General features: G+C 44.3%; 1 protein-coding gene across 2 annotated transcripts in view; it reads right to left on the bottom strand.

Moving 5' to 3' along the window:
* The window catches only part of CALD1 (caldesmon 1), a 255,182-nt gene that overhangs the window by 114,890 nt on the left and 117,189 nt on the right, over positions 1 to 23,103 (bottom strand). For both annotated transcript variants that reach the window (XM_030215003.1, XM_030215005.1), the window contains exon 3: positions 10,802 to 10,910. In XM_030215003.1, coding sequence (XP_030070863.1) covers positions 10,802 to 10,872 — 71 coding nt within the window. In that variant the 5' untranslated portion in view covers positions 10,873 to 10,910. The remainder of the gene's footprint in view (positions 1 to 10,801; positions 10,911 to 23,103) is intronic.

The following is a 23,103-nucleotide window of genomic DNA, read 5'->3' as shown; positions in this document are numbered from 1 at the left end:
TCGCTCTTTATGCAGGATCCGTTCTTTCCATAGCTCAAATTGGTGTGCCCTTTTCACCTTTTTCCTAAGCATCCTTCAACCAAATACACTGGCAATTAACCTTTCACGCTTGATTAGTTATATATCCATCACTAAGTTATGTAGGAATTAATGGAATTTTCAAAAGCACCTTCTGCTCAGTGTGCTGCTGCAGCTAAGAAAGCAAATAGAATGTTGGGTATTATCAGGAAAGGTATGGAAAACAGGTGTGAGGATGTTATAATGCCATTGTATCGCTCCATGGTGCGACCGCACCTTGAGTATTGTGTTCAATTCTGGTCGCCGCATCTCAAGAAAGATATAGTAGAATTGGAAAAGGTGCAGCGAAGGGCGACTAAAATGATAGCGGGGATGGGACGACTTCCCTATGAAGAAAGACTGAGGAGGCTAGGGCTATACAGCTTGGAGAAGAGACGGCTGAGGGGAGACATGATAGAGGTATATAAAATAATGAGTGGAGTGGAACAGGTGGATGTGAAGCGTCTGTTCACGCTTTCCAAAAATACTAGGACTAGGGGGCATGCGATGAAACTACAGTGTAGTAAATTTAAAACAAATCGGAGAAAATTTTTCTTCACCCAACGTGTAATTAAACTCTGGAATTCGTTGCCGGAGAAAGTGGTAAAGGCGGTTAGCTTAGCAGAGTTTAAAAAGGGGTTGGACGGTTTCCTAAAGGACAAGTCCATAAACCGCTACTAAACGGACTTGGAAAACTCCAAAATTCCAGGAATAACATGTATAGAATGTTTGTACATTTGGGAAGCTTGCCAGGTGCCCTTGGCCTGGATTGGCCGCTGTCGTGGACAGGATGCTGGGCTCGATGGACCCTTGGTCTTTTCCCAGTATGGCATTACTTATGTACTTATGTACTTATGAGGATAACATTCAAAAAATAGTGAGTTTGCCAGCATTTGTCAAGTCCAGCTGTGCTGGGACAGGTGAGGTTGCTGTGAAGAGTGCGCAGTGGGGGGAAGCCTGGATCATAGGCTTTTAAAATAAACTAAGCCCACAGTCCTTCTAAAATCAATCAGGTGCAGGGGTTGAAGGGGTGTGGACAAAGGGGTGTGCCCCTTTGATGCCTTTTTGGTGCACATGAGGTGCTATTGGGAGATGTGTTGGAGTAGAATGGGTAAAAGGAAGGCAAAACTTTGACTGGTAGCCCCTGAGACCAAGAGCTTAATTTAATGGATGAGCATGTGTTTCTTGTGCAAAGTAAGACATTAAAATATCTTATATAATAAAACTCACCCTCAACGTTCTGAGGGCACTGACGTCACTTCCGTCATCAAAACGGGTTCGAAGGGTTCGTGGTGGTGAAGCCACCGAAATCGCCGTCTCGAGTCCCCGCCCTCACATCAAACGTGATGACGTCGAGGGCGGAGCAATGGCGTCACACACCGAGGGCGGAGCAATGGCGTACGGTGTGTTCAGGAGGTGCGGAGCAATGGCATCAGAACGACGAAGGGGTAGGTAGGTAGGGAGGGAGGGAGGGAGAAGGGAGGGGTGTTGGGGAGGAAAACCTTGCTAGCGTCCTTTCATTTGCAGCAGAAACGGGCCTCTTTTACTAATATATATATATATATATATATATATATATATATACACACACACACACACACACACAGAGGGATACTTCTTACAAACAAAGTGGGTGTCTCCAGGCAGAGTAATCCATAATCTACTCAAGCAAAAGAGTCTCTGAATTTTATATGCTCCTGGTGGGGGTCAAGGGAGAGAGAAGAGCGAAGAAGCATTGACAGAACCTATCAATTGCTGCACTTCCAGGTGAATTGGTAAGAAGGACCAGAACACCAACACTGGCTTCAGAGGAGAAAGAAGGAGAGGAACATTGGAAACCATCTATCCAGGAGGAGCGTCAGGACAGAAGACCCCAGTCGTGTGCTCCCATCAAGGAAGGGATCCCTCTACCGGGACTCCCTGAGGAAATCATCTATCTTGTAGCAGCCCCTCTCAGGAACCAGAGTCAAGAGAGAGAGAGAGAGAATGGGTAGCTATAAAGTTCTTTCTATAAAGAATCTTTTCCAAGGTAGAGGGTTCCCCAGATTTTATTTATTTATTTAAATCATTTACTAACCCGTACACTCCAAAGTGTACTTGGTGGCTTACAATGACCAACATAATTAAAAATATACACCATACATTAAAACATAGGAGCCAGCTCTATGGGTGCTTAAGCACCTCCAATATTCAGCAAACTCCTTGCCTTTGTCCAAGGACGGGGTAGTTTCCATTGGGTTTATCACCCCAATCATTTTGAAAAGTTGGCTCCTACGCTTCAAAACATACACTTCTAACAAAAGACTAAACAAAATCAACCTTCTCGCATATCAGGCCATTCCCCCCTCAGAAAAGACATAACTGAATATTACTGTCTAAATACACGTGAAATAAGAATGTCTTAAGTCATTTCTTGAATAAAACAATACTCTGAACCGACCTTAAAGGTGCAGACAAGGAGTTCTGACAAATTGGACCCGTTACTCGAAATGTTTTTTTTACAAAATTCCTCCAACCTTATTTTGCGTACTGTGGTAACACCCAACAAAAGATCTTGAGCACCTCATTGGATTACAAATTATCAACATAGCAGATATCTGAGGTGAAATTGAGTTAGTAATGGCCTTAAAACACAAGTGATAACACTTTATAAACACAATTCTTGGCTCAAAAGGCAACCAGTGAAGTTGCTGTAAAATGGATGAACTTTGTTTATACCGTGAGCAACCTACAGATAACTCTAGCTACTGAATTTGTAGTATTGCATCATACCTTATGCTGGATGGACAATAGAAGTCCTTATCTGCTGTCATCTACTATGTTACTGTGGAGCTCATTTTTAAGAGAAAAACGTCCAAATTGGTATTTTCAAAACCAATTTTTTGATGTTTTACTATGAAGTCAATCAGAAGTGCGTTCAAATCACAAAGGGGCATGTCAGGGGTGTGTTAAGGGTGGGATCTGGGTTTTCCTTAAACTTGAACGTTTTTCAGGCATAATGGAACAACACAAAGGTGTCCAGGACTAAAACTAAGATGTTTTGAGCTAGACCAGTTTTTATAACGAATAAGGCCCAAAAGAGTGCCCTAAGTAACCAGATGGCCACTGGAGGGAATCGGGGGTGATTCCCTAATACCCCCCCAGTAATCACTGACTCCCTCCCCCCCAAAAAAAAAACAAATATGAAGACAAATATGATTTAGCAGCCTCTATGACAGCCTCAGATATTAAAGCCAGGTCTAGTAGAACAGGATGCAGGACCCTGGAGTAGTGTACTGGTAAGTGCAGTGCACCATGGTCCTTATCTCCCTCTACCTGTCACATTTGTGGGGGAAACCGTCAGTCCTTCAAAACTCACTAGAAACCCACTGTACCCATATATATAGGTGCCCCCTTCACCCATAAGGACTATTATAGTGGTGTACAGTTGTGGGCAGTGGGTTTTGGGAGGCTCAGCAGACAAGATGGGAGCAACGGTGAGGTGCTGGCCAGACTTTTACGGTCTGTGCCAGAGCCGGTGGTTGGGAGGCAGGGCTGGTGGTTGGGAGGTGAGGATAGTGCTGGGCAGACTTATACGGTCTGTGCCAGAGCCGGTGGTTGGGAGGAGGGGCAGGTGGTTGGGAGGCGGGGATAGTGCTGGGCAGACTTATACGGTCTGTGCCAGAGCCGGTGGTTGGGAGGAGGGGCTGGTGGTTGGGAGGCGGGGATAGTGCTGGGCAGACTTATATGGTCTGTGCCAGAGCCGGTGGTTGGGAGGAGGGGCTGGTGGTTGGGAGGCGGGGATAGTGCTGGGCAGACTTATACGGTCTGTGCCCTGAAGAGCACAGGTACAAATCAAAGTAGGGTATACACAAAAAGCAGCAAATATGAGTTATCTTGTTGGGCAGACTGGATGGACCGTGCAGGTCTTTTTCTGCCGTCATCTACTATGTTACTATGTATGTGTACCTGGGAGCACGTTTTTGAAGTCCACTACGGTGCACCCCTAGGGTGCCCCATTTTTCTCCTAAGATGTCTGGGAGACCAGTCTACTAAAAATGCTGGCCCCTCCTACATCCCAGTGGCTTGATTTTCTACGTTTTTTCACTTGGATCTTTTTTTTTTAATGGACCAAAAAACAAAACGTCCAAAATACAAAACTTTGTTAGAAACAGCATTTTCAAAAACAAAAGATAGACATTTTTCTTTTTTTGAAAATTACCTTCTTTCCTATTCAGATTTTGGATGTTTTTTGCAAAACGTCTAAAGTCAAACGTCATATCGAAAATGCCCCTCTATGTTATGTTATTATTCATGTTAAACAAACCTTTTTTGGTTGGAATTGAGTGTGCTAAATGAGTAGATTTACAGTTTGTTTTAGGCTATCCCTCTTGCTGGTCCTGGCCCTGACTTCACATGACAGTCCTAAAAATTAGTAATAGTAGCCTAGTCTGATGCTCTCCAGGCAAGAAAGGGTTACATATATATACAGCAAAAGAGATGGAGAGAGGGAGGGAACCCTAATCGCTGGAGGTAATGATTTTTAAGCAAGGCGAACAGGAATTTGCTTGAAGACAACTTCCCTGTAGTCATATGCTGTAATGTCATGGATTGAGCCGCTGGTGGGAAACCGAAAAACTTACCCTTTTACAAGCAGAAGCCCAAATCATGGCTGTTTTCCTGGTCCAAATATGAGACCCAGCCCCCTTTGCTTTCATTGCTGATTCTTGCCCTTACTAAGTGCTAGAATGACTCTGACCATAACCTGCACAAGACCTGTTTATTTTCATAAAACAGATTATCAAATGTCACTATCTTTAAACATGTATTTAGCATATCCTAAATGTCAGCAGCTTTTATTAGCTGGCTGAGCTGGCAGTGGAACCAACCAAGTTAGGTGAAGCATTGAGAGAAAGGATTTGCTTTGTTTTCGACAGAAGGACTGCTTTCTAGCAACTGGAAGTGCTGACTGGGAAAATTCTGCTCTCGGAATGACAAGTCAGACAGACAGTGCTAGACTGAAGTTGGGCTCCCAGGCAGAATCTGGGCCATCTGTCATGTTGATAATGATTTGAAATTCTACAAGATCCCTGAATACCTTTAACATTTCAGGTTTCAGCAGCCTACCTCTGGTACATGTCTGGCATATAAACTGCATGGAAGCCTGAAGAACAGAAGGGCAACTAGAATACCGCTACTTTTAATTCTGTACCTGAAATTAGGGAGAACTATCTGCGTCTGTTCACGCGTTCCAAAATTACTAGGACTAGGGGGCATGCGATGAAGCTACAATGTAGTAAATTTAAAACGAATCGCAGAAACTTTTTCTTCACTCAACGTAACATAGTAACATAGTAGATGACGGCAGAAAAAGACCTGCACGGTCCATCCAGTCTGCCCAACAAGACAACTCATGTGTGCTACTTTTGTGTATACCCTACTTTGATTTGTACCTGTGCTCTTCAGGGCACAGACTGTATAAGTCTGCCCAGCACTAGCTCCGCCTCCCAACTACCAGCCCCGCCTCCCAACCACCGGCTCTGGCACAGACCGTATAATTCTGCCCAGCGTGTAATTAAACTCTGGAATTCGTTGCCAGAGAATGTGGTAAAGGCGGTTAGCTTAGCGGAGTTTAAAAAAGGTTTGGACGGCTTCCTAAAGGAAAAGTCCATAGACCGTTATTAAATGGACTTGGGGAAAATCCACTATTTCTGGGATAAGCAGTATAGAATGTTTTCTACTTTTTTGGGATCTTGCCAGGTATTTGTGATCTGGATTGGCCACTGTTGGAAACAGGATGCTGGGCTTGATGGACCTTTGGTCTTTCCCAGTATGGCAATACTTATGTACTTATTACCATCTTGTCTACTGAAGCCTCCTGCCAACATCTGGATATTGGGGAAACCGTACGTGAATAGTAACTGAGCACTGAATATGTTATAATCTTTCAGTATGAACAGTAGGATATCCTAAACTGTGTGCTTGAAAGACCGTTACCAACCATCTAAGGGAATTAAAGTAACCATTAATTGTATTTTCATCTATGTCTGGAAAGAGGAGGAAAGAACTGTAAATAGTTACTACTTGATCAGAGAAGATAAAGTGCGCTCTGCAGAAATCATTTATAGGACAGTAAAGTTTGGTTCAGACAGAAAGATTGTGTGTGGAGTGAATTATGGGGTAAAAGTCTGGTGCGGTTTGCTGCAGCCTCCCCAGATAAACCCGCATCCCACCCCTGGTCCCAAACCAACAAATTTGACATGTGCCCCTTCCACCCAGCTTCCCGGGCTTATACCAGGCAACTGCCTAGATGTTTAGACAAGGGGGTTACACTGGACAGGAGCACAGCAGATCTGCCCTGGATCATAGGAGTAATCTAAAACACTTTGATCTATTCATTTCCAGAGCTGTACATAAACTTTATATGGGAAACCAAATTCTTTGGAGCCCACTGTTCCCATTTGCTTTGGAAGGATATAAAGACCCAAGGATATAAAGCGTCTGTTCACGTTTTCCAAAAATACTAGGACTAGGGGGCATGCGATGAAGCTACAATGTAGTAAATTTAAAACGAATCAGAGAAAATGTTTCTTCACTCAACGTGTAATTAAACTCTGGAATTCGTTGCCAGAGAATGTGGTAAAGGCGGTTAGCTTAGCGGAGTTTAAAAAAGGTTTGGACGGCTTCCTAAAGGAAAAGTCCATAGACCGTTATTAAATGGACTTGGGGAAAATCCACTATTTCTGGGATAAGCAGTATAGAATGTTTTCTACTTTTTTGGGATCTTGCCAGGTATTTGTGATCTGGATTGGCCACTGTTGGAAACAGGATGCTGGGCTCGATGGACCTTTGGTCTGTCCCAGTGTGGAAATATTTATGTACTTATGTCCTTTTCACTTCTTGGACTTTACAGCTTTTTGAAAAGAATTTCACTTTAGAAATTATTCCAGCGCAGCACCCTACACATTTGCACGTAATAATTTGAGCAGATACGTTTTTATGAATAAAAATACACAACCACTTTACAAAAACGAAGGGTGCTCATACTTCCAATCTGGACCCTCCACAGGTAAAAGTGCACAAGACATGCCATTGTTCATTCCCTTTTTTCAGGTGGACAGTTCCATGAAAGAAGTAAAACCACTGCCCCATGAGTGGCTAATGATACGCATAAACAACCTGTATGTAAGTAATTTACCCACAGATTGAGGGCAGGGCTGGGGTGGAGTTTGGAAATACGTTTGGGATTTTCAAAAATCCTTATTGTATCTCAAAAAAATTATGTGCACCAAATAGCGAGCCCAGAGGTGTGCACACAATTTTCTAAGGGCAATTTAAAATTCACCTCCTTAACGCTGAATCTTTTTGCAGATCAGCTTTATCTCCGATTCCCACCGTGTAGCCAAGCTTTTGCTCCTCCGTGTGCTCTTTCAGTTCTGGAAAGCGGGATCCTATTGGCTAAAGAATGTCAGCAGGACCTGAGGGGATGAAGTGGTAGAAATCCCAAACGAAAACAAGGAAAGAAATGTGAACAGCCGTACCCGAGTAATGCTAAATAGCGAACTACAAAACTCTCAAAAAAGAAGCAGAGTTAAGAGGTGCAGAAAACCCAGGGCAGGTTAAGGCATGCAAGGCTGATCCAAGCCTCAATACCTGCTAGAAGTTGAAAAATCATGGGGGAAGTTAGGGACTCTTCACACCTCCTTCAACCATTTGTCCATTGAACTCCTACTACCCCACTGGGATCCAGGAACTATGACCAGAGGACGGGCTACTGTGACAGCACAGGGGTCTCCCAGCTCCATGCAAGCAAGCCTTCTCCGGAGTAGCCCCCACACTCTGGAATGCACTGCCTGAAAGGCCCCGCCTAACACAAGACTACCTCTACTTCAGGAAGCAGGTGAAAGCTTGGCTCTTCAACCAGGCCTTTAATGGAAGAAGTAACTAACTTGTTAGTCTCACTCACACACGCAAGGATTGACTCGGGCTGCACATACTGCAGCAGGACATGTTTATCCACTCCTACCTTAGCTGAGATAATATTTAACCATCTCTCTGACCTCACGTGCAACTTTCTTGAAATCAATCACCTTACTTTCTAATTCTTCCTACTTTCTTACCCATCTATATGTTACAACTTTGCCTTACCCTTCACTACCAATTAGAATGTTCTAGTACCTATTGTGTAGTCATTGCAAGTAGTATACCATGCCATACTTTGTACGGCTGTTTGAATATTTTTACTGCTCTAATTGCCTATTGCTCATGTTTGATCTATTCTTACTGTACACCACCTTGAGTGAATTCCTTCAAAAAGGCAGTAAATAAATCCTAATAAATAAATGCCTAAGATAAGAATCCCAATTCATTCCTCCCTTTCCCAGATCATTATCCTTAGATATGGCTTGTGTTTCTGTAGCTCCCATGGAAAGCTGCCTTGAGAACCGTCAGCCCCTCCTTGATGGAAAGGAGCCAGTGGATGATCCCAGCCAATAGCGTCTTCAGAAGCATATGGAACCAGGAAATGAGAAGTCCATAAACCAATCACAGGTCCCTCAGTCAGGAATAAAAACATGACTTTATAAGTCAGGAATGTAACACAGGGATATGGTTTTACTATACAAGGTCCTAAATTATAAAAAAAAATGTTTCTCTAATAAGATAATGGTGATTACACAGGTTACCACAGGACATGAGCAACTACGCACCTCATTAAGAATATGTGATTATCAGCCGCCTCATGTTCTCGTTATCAAAAAATATTAACAGAGTAAAAGCCACTCTATTTACAAAGGCAACATGATTATCAGTGACTCTAAAGTACTCCAGAGGACAGTAACTTGCTCTTAAAGAGCTGAAACTGGCAACCACCCAATGAATGCTGAAGCCCGAAGCCAACCTGCGGACAGGGGATGTCAGGCAACAGATATGAGATTACAAGATACTAGAGTTACACCAGTGGTCTTCAACCCAGCCCTCAGGATCCTCCAGACATTCTAGTGTTCGGGATATTGACAATGAATATGCATGAGGTACATTTGCATACAACCATGGCAGTGAATACCTGTCTTTTTCATGCAGACTCACTATGGATAAACTATTTGGGCGCCACTGCGTTCAAGGAGGTTAGAATGAGAAAAGGAGATGGCATGACGTCAAAAAGTTGAAGCCGGCTCAGCCCTGCCTCCCCCGCGCAGCTGTCATCCCCGTACACTCAAAACAAAGCAAACAAACCTATCAGCTGCTGCATCCATGTTGCTGTTCTTTATTGTTGGCCAGCATTTTTATTTGATCTCACTTATATTTTCAAACATGCTGGGATAAGCAGCATAAAATGTATTGAGTTTTCTGGGACGTTGCCAGGTATTTGTGACTTGGATTGGCCACTGTTGGAAACAGGACACTGGGCTTGATGGACCTTTGGTCTGTCCCAGTGTGGCAACACTTATGTACTTGGGATTCTGAATGGAATGTTGCTAGTCTTTGGGGTTCTATATGGAATGTTGCTACACTTTGAAATTCTGCATGGAATCTTGTTATCCTTTAGAATTCTAGAATCTTGCTACTCTTTGGGGTTCTACACGGAATGTTGCTACTCTTTGGGTTTCTGCCAGGTATTTGTGACCTGGATTGGCCACTGTTGGAAACGGGATGCTGGGCTTGATGGACCTTCGGTCTGTCCCAGTATGGCAACACTTATGTACCTGGGATTCTGAATGGAATGTTGCTAGTCTTTGGGGTTCTATATGGAATGTTGCTACACTTTGAAATTCTGCATGGAATCTTGTTATTCTTTAGAATTCTAGAATCTTGCTACTCTTTGGGGTTCTACATGGAATGTTGCTACTCTTTGGGGTTCTATATAGAATGTTGCTACACTTTGAAATTCTGCATGGAATCTTGTTATTCTTTAGAATTCTAGAATCTTGCTACTCTTTGGGGTTCTACATGGAATGTTGCTACTCTTTGGGGTTCTGCCAGGTACTTGTGACCTGGGTTGGCCACTACTGCAAACAGGATGCTGGGCTTGATGGATCTTTGGTCTGTCACGGTGTGGCAATACTTATGTACTTATAAGTCAATTCCTAAGATCATTTCACTCAACCAAGCTTCCCCAGAGGAACAACATTCTTGCCTGTCTTCTCCATTGCAGCATGGCTGCTCCTCATATCTGTGCTACAGATATTTAAGAAAATAACTTTCACTTCCCAACTGCTGACTCCCATCCTAGAGCACTCTGCTTGCTACAGCTACACCACAGAGAGGATTAGGTCAGGAGCCGATAAAAGACTTTACTCCCGTCACCATACCGTCTCTTACAGAATGCATATGTACCATATTTGGATTAATACATGGTAGCCCACTGCAAACATTTTCTACATCCATTTTTGGAAATGGAAGAGGTCTGAGAAGCTCACAGCAGTTCCTAATTTGTGGATTGCAGAAGGCTTACAAGGAACTACAAGATGAATCAATGTTAGGAAAATGAGTGCCACACGAAGCCGTTGGGCGATGGCATGATGGAATTTTGGACACTTAGAGCTATTGAAAGCAGACCATTTGCCACACTTACAGGCTGCCCAGTAATAAATTGGGGAGAGAAGAGGAATTCTTCAAAAAGTCAGAATTTTGAGGGATCTGATCTAGTGGTGGAACATCAGATTTTTGTCAGGATACCGTAAGAGATCTGAAAGGAAGGAAACACTTGTTTGCAGGGAAGGAGGTCTCCCAGTTGAACATATCACACAGACACACAGCGCTGTACCTCTCAGCCTCCAGACGCATTTCTTCACGCTTTTGCCTCCTGAGCTCTCTGCGGCGTTCAAAATCATCCATGTTCCTTGTTTAAGGCTCGCAATCACCGAGGATTGACCCTGCAATTGAAACATAAAGACAGAGAAGCGTCAGGCAGTTTGCTCTTTGCCAGCCGTCCTTGCTTGTTGGGCCTGGATATTACTTGAGGGGGTGAAGGATAAGGCATTGCATTGGTTGCTTGCACTGGCCCTGAGAGCTTTGCTAACACCTAAGCATTCTTGAGAGGGACATCTGGAGTCCAGAAATGGGAGATGTTGCTGCTTTTCTCTGGAAAACTGGAACATCTATTGATCAGTATCTGTCTTCTCTAAAGTGATGGACAGTAGGAACTTCGCATGTCAGTGTTTAGACAACTCTGGCATCTCTCACACCCCACTTCCCATGGTCTCTCTCATAACCTTTCCATCTCCCTCTTCCTCCCTTCCAACTCCAGAAGTATCACTCATACTCTGAGCCCCTTCTCTCACTCATTTCGACAATGTCACACTCATTTCAAGGCTCTCTCACTCTCACACTCTAATCCACTTCTCTCACTCATTAAGAGTATCTCACACTTGTTTGAATGCTCTCTCAAAGCACTCTCTGAGCCCCCTTCTCTCACTCATTTCAAGGCTGTCTCACTCTCACACACTTTGAGTCCTCTCACTCACTCATTAGGAATGTGTCACACTCATTTGAAGGCTCTCTCGTTCTCACACTCTCTGAACCCCTTCTTGCGCTCCTTAGAACCTAGGTGTCAGTGCTCTGATTCTGATCATTGCTTTCATGAGGAACACCTAAGATGAGAAAAGCCCAATGGTTGCACCTGTAGGAAGAAATCTAAGCACACCTTCCCGTGTCCTTCCCTCCCCTATCCCTTTTCCCTGTACCTGCCTGTGCTCTGAAACCTATGAACATACTTTTAGATACCGAGCAGAGGGCACTTTTCCGTTCATAAAATTTACACCGCTAACTAGTCTGTTACTTGAGAAAACTCCTTTGAAATCTCTCGCATATTGCCTCCTGTCTGTCAAGATCCTTTCAGAAGCCCCAAAGAAAGAGTATCATTTTATGCCAATTTTTTTCATTTGTCATTTCTGTCATTTGACACTTATGTTTTTCTAGATTTCCACCCTGGACACACTATCCCCTGGATTATATATAGGTCGTGAGAATTTGGGTACTGATCCCAGATCTGCATGCAAACTAGTTAATGAGCCATTATCAATCAATAGTTGGTGTCAGTTGACGCTCTTTCGTAATTAGGCAAGGATCTGCCCTATTCTATGCCTTCATTTTATTTTATTTGTTACCTTTGTACCCCACATTTTCCCACCTATTTGTAGGCTCAATGTGGTTTAATTAGTACTGGAGAGGTGTTTGCAGACTCTGGAGTAAACAACTATAATGTGATGTTGTGGTAAGATAAGGTTCATGTGGTAGGACCACATAAAGGAATCGTGTAACGGAAGAGTAACCATGATAGCATTTTCCAAAAGTCCCCTCCCCCTCATCTGTGCCCTTGGATAAAATCAAACCATGGTTGTTAAGACAGCCAGGAGAAAAAGACCCACTGGGCCTTTGGGAGGACTTTTCATTGGGTTTCAGAATTCCTTACTCTGGTTCAACAGAAAGAGATTATGCCAGGAATGCAGCATCTGTCTGGCGTTTATCCCCCACAGTGCAAGGCAAAATAGATAAGGAGATCGAACTGGGTAGGGTTGCTGTTCCTTTCGCATGCAAACCTTTTGACAAGATGGTGGTATCTCCACTGGCTCTGGTGTGTAAGAAAGAACCAGGTAAATTAATTTGTCACACCCAGCCCCACCTCCCCCCCCCCCCCCCCCCCCACAGTATGCTTCTTATGATCAGACATGGCTCTGGTGCATCTCTCGTTTCACGTGGGTGCTGTTCACGGAGCTGGCTCTGCAACCAGAATTTGGGGGGGGGGGGGCACGGAATGCTTATCCCAACGATCCAACATAAATCCCCACACCCTGCAACACAACATAATCAAAGGTCGTACTGGACAATTTACTATCCTCTTTCCCCTCAACCCATGATGCCTGATTCACCTCTATCTCATTTGATCACAGCACAATCTTGTATTTGTTAACAACCGACTTGGCGAACACCATTACGGTACTAAGTAAGCCACATTGAGCCTGCAAATAGGTGGGAAAATGTGGGGTATAAATGTAACAAATAAATAAATAAATTTGGAGCTCCAAAATAGGAGGGCTGTTGCGACACTCCATTGCACCTGGTTGGCTCGGGTACCCTAGCAATTTTGAATGTTTGTGTTGACCATTTGACTTTATAATAGAGCTGCGAACAAGTTGTTACCATTTTGAATTCAAGTGTCTATGTGGTTATTGCATCATATGCGAAATATATTAGGGCAGGAACACAGTGTCACGGCTGCCCGTGTTACTCCCTAAAAAGATAATCCTGAGATTATACAACCAAGTTTATTTATTTATTTATTTGTTGCATTTGTTTCCCAAATTTTCCCACCTTTTTGCAGGCTCAATGTGGCTTACATATTACCGTTAACGGCATTAGCAGGTTGCCAAGACCTGTCGTTTCTTTCTTTACAACATCCGTAAAATCCGCCCCTTTCTTTCCGAGCACTCTACCAAAACCCTCATCCACACCCTTGTCACCTCTCGTTTAGACTACTGCAATCTGCTTCTTGCTGGCCTCCCACTTAGTCACCTCTCCCCTCTCCAGTCAGTTCAAAACTCTGCTGCCCGTCTCATCTTCCGCCAGGGTCGCTTTACTCATACTACCCCTCTCCTCAAGACCCTTCACTGGCTCCCTATCCGTTTTCGCATCCTGTTCAAACTTCTTCTACTAACCTATAAATGTATTCACTCTGCTGCTCCCCAGTATCTCTCCACACTCGTCCTTCCCTACACCCCTTCCCGTGCACTCCGCTCCATGGATAAATCCTTCTTAACTGTTCCCTTCTCCACTACTGCCAACTCCAGACTTTGCGCCTTCTGTCTCGCTGCACCCTGCGCCTGGAATAAACTTCCTGAGCCCCTACGTCTTGCCCCATTCTTGGCCACCTTTAAATCTAGACTGAAAGCCCACCTCTTTAACATTGCTTTTGACTCGTAACCACTTGTAACCACTTTGCCTCCACCTACCCTCCTCTCTTCCTTCCTCTGCACATTCATTGATTTGTTTGCTGTATTTTTTGTCTATTAGATTGTAAACTCTTTGAGCAGGGACTGTCTTTCGTCTTGCCCCATCCTTGGCCACCTTTAAATCTAGACTGAAAGCCCACCTCTTTAACATTGCTTTTGACTCGTAACCACTTGTAACCACTCGCCTCCACCTACCCTCCTCTCCTCCTTCCTCTGCACATTCATTGATTTGTTTGCTTTATTTTTTGTCTATTAGATTGTAAGCTCTTTGAGCAGGGACTGTCTTTCGTCTTGCCCCATCCTTGGCCACCTTTAAATCTAGACTGAAAGCCCACCTCTTTAACATTGCTTTTGACTCGTAACCACTCACCTCCACCTACCCTCCTCGCCTCCTTCCTGTACACATTAATTGATTTGATTTGCTTACTTTATTTTTTGTCTATTAGATTGTAAGCTCTTTGAGCAGGGACTGTCTTTCTTCTATGTTTGTGCAGCGCAGCGTATGCCTTGTAGCGCTATAGAAATGCTAAATAGTAGTAGTAGTAGTACATGGTGTGAATGAATACAAGGAGATACTGTGGTAGATAAGGTACATGTATGGTAGGTACAATTGGGGGGAATTTAGGGAGGGAGGGGGGAGGAGTCAGATAATGTCCATTACGTTAGCAGAAGGTCTGAGAGTTTAGGCCCCTCTCCCACAAGCAAACTGGCTTCCTGCAGCGCCGTGACAGGGGTGGACATCAAGAATTCAGACAAAATTCAGAGAAAGTAATGAAACACACATGACGCCGCTTGCCTTTGTCTAGAGCTGCTGAGGAACGAACCGTCTGTACATGTCAGACAGAGCAAAGGATCAAAGAAGAGGAAGGGAAAGACAAGCAGAGAGGGCAAGACCACCCAGAAGGAGGTTTGCACTGGGAATGAAAATAGCAAAAGCCTTCTGCTGTTCAGTCCAGTGAGCGCCTCACCTTCTTTGTCCTCAGCGCTCAGCTACCACTTTCCTCTGCAGCTTGTCAGCCTCAGGTTTCCAGTCCAGGAAATCAAGCCCACCAGCCGTCTCTCACAGCCCCCAAAGCCAAAAAATAGAAGGAGCACCAGAAAAGGGAAAGTGGCATTCTGCGGGGGCTCTGCCTTGTTTACAGAGCTGTCAGCAGTTAGTTAAGGTTAAGCTCAGCCTGGGACTCTGGCGTTTAAGGCCTGTGAAGTCAGTTTCCTGTGCAGAGCTGGAAGGCCTCTGCTTCCTCTGCCTGAATCACACAGAGGTTCATGGAATCTCTCCCAGCCCTTTTGTGCAGACGGCACCAGACACTGAGATTAAAAAAAATTCCTGCTGATTCTGACATAAATGGAAAATCATTTTTTATGGCCTGTATCTCCAGAAGTAGTTTGGCCTCCTCCATGCAGAAGTGTGCCTTTTGTTTTCTAACCTCATATTTCCTCCTGCTTAGAGCACAGTTAGAACCAGCAGCTGGGATCTGGCACCCTGAGCTTCATTCACAAGTACCTGAGAACTCTTCCTATCTCATAATCCTTCCTAATTTATTTTAGTACAGCAGCCATTGCAGTGACAATCCTTGACCGCTCCATGGCTGCTTTATGCAACCCTTCAGTCAAGGGCCCTAAATTCCACCACTAGGTGTCACCCTTGCACAATGACTCCCTTGCCCCTGTGCCTCTGCCCTATCCCACAGTGTGCCTATTTCTTAATACCTTGGTTTACTGTTTGAGCAGTAGCGTAGCCACAGGTGGGCCTAGGTGGGCCGGGGCCCACCCACTTAGGGCTCAGGCCCATCCAACAGTAGCACATGGTAATGAAAATGCTGCCCTCCACAATACTGGCACCTTCGCATGCTCAGTTTTCAGCACATGCCTGCTGCAGACTACCAAGGTGGAGACTGGAGAGAAGCATTTTCCCACCAGCTGAGATATCTTTTTGGTGTGGGGGTGGGGGAGAGAACATTGGGTGCCCACCCACTTCTTGCCTAGGCCCTCCCAAAATCTGCTGTCTGGCTACGCCCCTGTGTTTGAGTCTTGTTTGTACATGTCCTATTTTTATTGTCCAAATATACTACATTTATGTTTATGGCCTGGAAGCTTTTTACTGCTCACTTCAGAGTTTCCAGCTCTGAGAGCCCCTGTCCATCTTTGGCTAAGGTACTATTGACCTTCCCAGGTTACTCCCCCCAGCCAGTCACTGCTGTACTAATCCTTAGTTGAGACAGAGGGACTGCTCCTCCCTGGTCCCAGTAGAAGCACGGATCAAGTTGAACTTTAGGTCAGGACAACCTGTCTCTCTTGTGTTTGGGAGAGGGGGGGGGGGGGGACGGGCTTAGGTTTGACAGGTCCGGGATAAAATCTCGGACCTGTCAAACCTCTTCAGTGGGTCTCCCTCATTCCTCCCTCCTAGCAAACCTTAACGCCAGCTCTGAGCTGGTGTAAGGTTTGCAGCGGTTCCAGTGCCCTTGTTTGGCACACTGCCTGCTGATCATGAGGGATGAATATGGGAGACCCTTGTTTGCATGCACTTGCATGCAATTAGCATTCAGAGTCGGCAAGCACTTTATTACAGGTGCTCACTGGCTCTGATCATTGGGCAGGCGCTTGTATGGTGCTATTAGACTCTAGCTATTAGACTCTGATCATCAGCCCATCAGGGGCTGAGTGCGCCCCCCCTCCCCCCTGCAGCGTCTGACACTTGAGATGGTCAGATATCCTCACTGGGAATCTGAGCACAAAGGTACCAGGAATAAAAAAATCAGAACAGCAAACTCTGCAGCATGTAAGAAGGACCAACCCAGACCTGGTCAAGCCCTTTCTACCCCAGCCACAGGCATGACTGGAAGTGCAGGTCTGTCTACGTTTATGAAGAGATTCACCCAAGGTGGTGGACAGTAGGCGTAGGCAGACATAGGCTGCGGTAATAATATTATTAGAATAAAATTCATTTATAGTAATAGCAATAATAGAGCATAATAATACAACATCCGTGTAACAGAAATATGAGACAGTGTCATAACTTAAGGGGTCCTTATACTAAGCTGTGGTAAAAAGTGGCCCTTATTGGGGGGGTTTCCTGTGCACTAAGGCTGTTTTTACTCAGCTAGAAAATGGTCAATTTTTCATTTTAGGAATTAATGGCTATGCGCTAATTTTGCTAATTTAACAAAAATTATCACCATTGGTCTGACCCAGTATGGCTACTCTTATGTTCTTGAGTAAAAAAAATCATAACTTTTCATCTTTTTGTTTTGAGATTCTGCATTATAGCTTCTGGCACATGGACTCTTGTTTCAATGATACAACTTGAGTCAAGTTTCACCCAGCGACAAGCTCCTAGTTCTACTACTGCAGCCCACAGAGCAGTCCGGAACTGCCAAGGAACAATTTTTACTCTCGATTACTGCAGACAAATTCCAGAGCCCATGTCTTGAAGAGGATCATCCATCCAGCCCCAGAGCAGTTCTGTGATGGGACACTAGGTTTTAAGATCCAAATCACATAAACTGTCTTTACAAATCAATTCAATCACATACATATTCCTTTTCGATCAGAAAATTCTGCTTAACTTCTCAAAAGGTTTGCATCCATCCATCTGTCCTGTTTATTAATCTGACGTTTACCATGTTTCAAGAAAAACTCTGCTTCAGGTTATGGTGAATTCTATTTGATATATACCACCTTTCTTAAAAATAAAACAAAAATGCTTTACAATCCAACATCCTGGAAAATTAAAAGGACAGGAGAAATCTATGCCTTGTTCATAGGATTCATTAACATCCCAGTCCAATATATCCCATCAGGTCCTTTTGGGGGGTGTTCTGTGCTATATGTGGATATATCAAGAAAGGAGCTGATGCTACCATTTTGTCTTTTATTTATTTTTTGTTACATTTGTACCCTGCGCTTTCCCACTCATGGCAGGCTCAATGCGGCTTACATGGGGCAATGGAGGGTTAAGTGACTTGCCCAGAGTCACAAGGAGCTGCCTGTGCCTGAAGTGGGAATCCAACTCAGTTCCTCAGGACCAAAGTCCACCACCCTAACCACTAGGCCACTCCTCCACTGTTGCTACTATTTGAGATTCTACATGGAATGTTGCTATTCCACTAGCAACATTCCATGTAGAAGTCGGCCCTTGCAGATCACTAATGTGGCCGCGCAGGCTTCTACATGGAATGTTGCTAGTGGAATAGCAACATTCCGTGTAGAATCTCCAATAGTAGCAACATTCCATGTAGAATCTCCAATAGTATCTATTTTATTTTTGTTACATTTGTACCCTGCGCTTTCCCACTCATGGCAGGCTCAATGCGGCTTACATGGGGCAATGGAGGGTTAAGTGACTTGCCCAGAGTCACAGGGAGCTGCCTGTGCCTGAAGTGGGAATCGAACTCAGTTCCTCAGGACCAAAGTCCACCACCCTAACCACTAGGCCACTCCTCCATCTTGAGAAAGTGAGATAGTGGAAGCAGCAAGAAACACAGAGGAGCAAAAAGAACTGGGATGTAATAAATTTCCATTTTTGTCCTTGTTTGATTTTCTGACTTTGACTGATAAGCCACCTGACATCTTAGTACTACGAGATTACTTACACACATAACTTGTTAGGTTAAGGAACCTCTCAGGTCATGAAAAAACCATCCTGCTCACCCTCTACCAGGAGAGTAAGTCCAAAACAGCTTACAAAAAAAGTATGTATGAATGGCATCTACCAAATTTATGTTAATATCGCAATGAAAAAAATGACGTGTGGCCCAAATGAGCACGATTCTTTTAGATCAAGAAACCTTTGGATTCTAACCTGGCCATTAGATTGCATCCAGTTCTCACAGACAGAACATGGGCTGTCTGCAATCCCAAATGTACCCCTAATCAGGAAACCGGGTTTGCAGAAGAATTTTAATTGCAGGAAGCAACCATTGTTTCATGCAATTAAGATCATTCAACCTCATCAGTAGACTGTTGCAAGACTCTAGCTTCAATAGCAAATGTGAATAGATTCATATGGCAGGAGCATCAAATTCCAGTCAGAGGGAAAGGATTTCTCAGTGGATGACACGACAATGTCTACATAAGGCAGCACAATGTAACCTGGTAAAACGGCACACTGGCAGACTGGTGCAGTGGCATCTTGAGGGGAATTTAAATAGCCTCATTTTGCACTAACTGAACACAAGCATATTTAGGAGACCTTTTACTAAAGCTTAGTATGCTTTAACGACATTAACGAGTGCTAAGGGCCCCTTTCATTAAACTGCGTATGTGCCTACGCACGCCCAACGCACACCAAATTGGAGTTACCACCCAGTTACCGCGTGGCCCTGGCGGTAATTTCAATTTTGGCGCGCGTCTGAAAAATATTTTTTATTTTCTGGCGTACATAGCAGACACTCGCCAAGTGGCATCTGACGCATGTAGGTCATTACCACCCAAATTCTTTACCACTAGGTCTATGACTGGCGGTAAGGTTTCAGACCCAAAATGGATTTGTGGCCTTTTTTACTGCAGACTATTTTTTAGCCACCTTTGTGAAAGAACCCCTTATAGTGCCTTAAGCCCATAGATATAAAATAGGATGTGTAGCATTTAGTACACGCTAATTCCATTAGTGTGGGTTAAGCTTGAGTCCTTTACAAAGCAGCAGTAGGCTATCGCATGTGTAATGTGTGCCAAATCGATACTACCGCCCAGTTAGCATGCTCACCCGGTGGTAATTTTGAAGTTGGCGTGTGCTGTTTCCCACAGTAGAAAATATTTTTCTATTTTCTACCACAGTGGGCGTTCTCGACGGTAATCAGCAGTGCGGCCAAATTGGCACACACTGCATGATTACCGCCAGCGGCGTAGCAAGGGCGGGGCGGTGGGGGCGGTCCGCCCCAGGTGCACACTGCTAGAGGGTGCAGAGAGCAGCCGTGCGCCTCTCGGCTCCGCTGGTTCCCTGCTCCCTCTGCCCCGGAACAGGAAGTAAGCTCCTCCAGCAGCCAAGAATGCACCCTGGGGGGGGGGGCTTGATGCACCGGGGAGGGGGTGTCATTGTGCCGGGGGGGGGGGTGTCATGCTGCACCCTGGGGGGACGGACATTGCTGCACCTGGGGGGGGGCATAGCGGCGATCCGCCCCGGTGGCAGCCGACCTAGGATCGCCACTGATTACCGCGTGTGCAGCATGTGAGCCCTTACCACTAGATCAATGGGTGGTGGTAAATATCCACATACTACTTTTCATTTTAGCGCACAGCCATTTCCTGTCCCCATTTTAGAAAAGCCTTTTTCCCAGCTGCGGTAAAAAATGGCCCAGCACGCGCCAAAAACACGTGCCCATACTACTGCAGGCCACTTTTTACCACAGCTTTGTAAAAGGAACCCTTAGTGAAGTTCAATAAAAAGGAATTACTCATATGTCATATGTTGACCTTTACGGGATGGGCACACAACGAAAAGTGTTAGTTCATTTTTGGTTGATTTGGCTTTTTTCCCCGATTTCTGATATTTAAATTTTTTTTTAATATGTCTTAAAAATTTTAATGCAAGCTAGTCAAATCGCATCTTCATTCCTACTGATCGATAACAGGTGCACATCCCTATTAATCTTTATTTTCATGTTGGTTTTAGAAATCTAATGCTTCCACACAAAGCAGATAAGCCCTCGGGGCCTGAAAGATCCCGTCTTGAGGTGTGAAGAGCAGACTGTGTGATCTCACAAGCAAACGTGCATCAGCATTTCTGGATAATCCTTAAAAGTAATCATAGCCTGAGGAGAAGATTGTTTGCTCCAGGACCAAAGCACCTGTTAGAATGCCAAAACTTGAAATTCTTCCCCATCCCAACCTGCAAACCTGAATCCCACTCCTATGAAAGAAGCAGATTTGGAACAGTGGATGACCAACAAGTGTACGTCTTTAATACCAACAAGCACACAGCTCTAATAAGTGTTAATATTTCTGGAAAAGAGCAGAATGTGATTAATTTCCAGTAAATCTCTGATGAACTTAAGGGGTAGTGCTTTTGTGATATGCTTTTAATATGCAAAGTATTTCAAAGCTTGTGGAAATGGGCTGTTTGAAAGTTAATAACCCTCGGTGTTGTCCTACAATCAGGGCTTTTTTGAGGGAGTACTTGGGGGTACTGAGTACTGGCACCTTTTCCATTGTCTGCTAAAATTGACCCGTGGACCCCAAGTTTTAATGAAAGAGCTCAGGCTCTACACACCAATTCTGCCTTGTCATAGATTCTGTGACTGGTTGCAGGGGGTCTGGCTATTGTGGGGTGGGTCCCTCAGTGATCACCCCACCCCTGAAGGGTGGCCTAGCATTTGAGTACTGGAACCTTTTTTGCTAGAAAAAACACACTGCCTACAATACGCGTCCCGATTTAAAGACGGACGTCCTTCTCTTTTCATTGGTCTCCAGCCCAGACCTGTCAAACAAGTGCGGGAGGATTGTGCTGAGTGCATGCTCAGGCACAATTCTCCCGCACTTCTACCCCATCATCAGAGATAATTGCGCTGCTTAAATTTGCATGCATTATCTCTGATCATAGGTCTAATAGCGCCCAGCGCTGTTCCAGCGCTATTTTAGAGCTTTTGATCATCTGCCTGCCCTGTAGGCTACTCCTCCACTCCCTTGCTGCATGCTAATAGATTTTTTTCACTGCAAAAGCAGGTTAACAGGACCGTGAGCTGTTACAACACTCTAAACTGCACATTAACAACTAAGCTCAGCAAAAAGAACCCCATAGTAATAAAGTTAGCTCCCATTAAGATATGTTATTTTACCATTAACTTGTGCTATTTTAGCACAGGTCCAGGTACGCATCACACCATGAGCCCTCCAGGAGTAGCAAAAAAATATACTGTACCCAACTGTACACAACTACAATAGCCTTTATGCCTTCAGGTGTCACCTATATGTGGGCTCAGTAGGTGTTTTGTGGTTTGGGGGCATTCATACTTTCCGCCAGTAATGTACCAGTTAGAGTAGGATATGGGCCTGGGTCCCCTTCTCTACAGTCCACTGCCTTGACCACAAGGCTACTCCAGGGACCTGCTTGCTGTTCTAAGAAGAATGACCATTATATCTGAAGCAGTCATAGAGCCTGGTAGTTCTGTCACTTTCACCTTTTAGGGAGAGTGGGAGGGGTCAGTGACCACTGGAGGATTAAGAAGGGGTCATGTCTTTATCCTTCCAGTGGTCATCTGGTCAATGGGCACCATTATGGAACTTAGGACCCTGTTTACTAAGGTGAGCTAGCGTTTTTAGCGCGTGCTAAAAATTAGCGTGCGATAATTGTGTAGACGCCCATAGGCATATTATAGGCATCTATACGGTTAGCATGGCTTAGTAAACAGGGCCCTTAGTTGTTATTGAAACAGGTCTAGCCAGAAATGTCCTATTCTTTGCCCTGGACATTTTTACAATGTTGCAGAAAAATGTGCAAATTGTAAGCCCGCCCTAGCCCTTCCCAAAACACACGCCTCCAGCAGGCCCCCTTGAGATTTAGAGAAACTGAATAGAAAAATGTCTTAAAAATGAGTTTCAGAAATAGCGATTTGGACATATTTGCGGAAAAAATTGTCCATCTGCCGCTATGTGTCAATTTTTTGATTTTTTTTTTTCTATTTCGAAAATAAGCCCCACAGCGAGTACGCATTCCATAACCATTTTCTCCGATATATGTAATTCCTTATGTTATCTTAAAGAAAAACAAAGAAATCTTTGCATGAAGGAATCTGTGAGAACTTGTTTGAATAAGAGTTGTGTTTTTCTTCGTATTTTAAACAATCCATCATGACAACTCTGGCCTTGCAGGGAACCATCACATCTTTTAACAATTCCACAACGTTTTTTCCTATGAGCTGTGCGAATCTGGAGATGAAATATTTTACTTATAAAAACAGTGCAAGTGGTCTACTAGAGCTCATTCCTCATCACACAAAATAAATTGCAACCACTGAAACAAAAAGTCAACAAAAATACAAGAACAGAAATCCTTCCAAGAGGATCACAATGTAGAAGATGGAATCAAAACAAAACTTAAATGTCTTTCACACCTCAAAAAAGGCTCAGAGGGCTGCAACCTGCAAAGAGCGGCAAGTACAACCCTAAACAAAGACACTGATAG

This window comes from Microcaecilia unicolor, chromosome 9 (assembly GCF_901765095.1).
Source record: "Microcaecilia unicolor chromosome 9, aMicUni1.1, whole genome shotgun sequence".
Taxonomy (NCBI): domain Eukaryota; kingdom Metazoa; phylum Chordata; class Amphibia; order Gymnophiona; family Siphonopidae; genus Microcaecilia; species Microcaecilia unicolor.
This window is presented reverse-complemented; position numbering and strand designations above follow the sequence as displayed.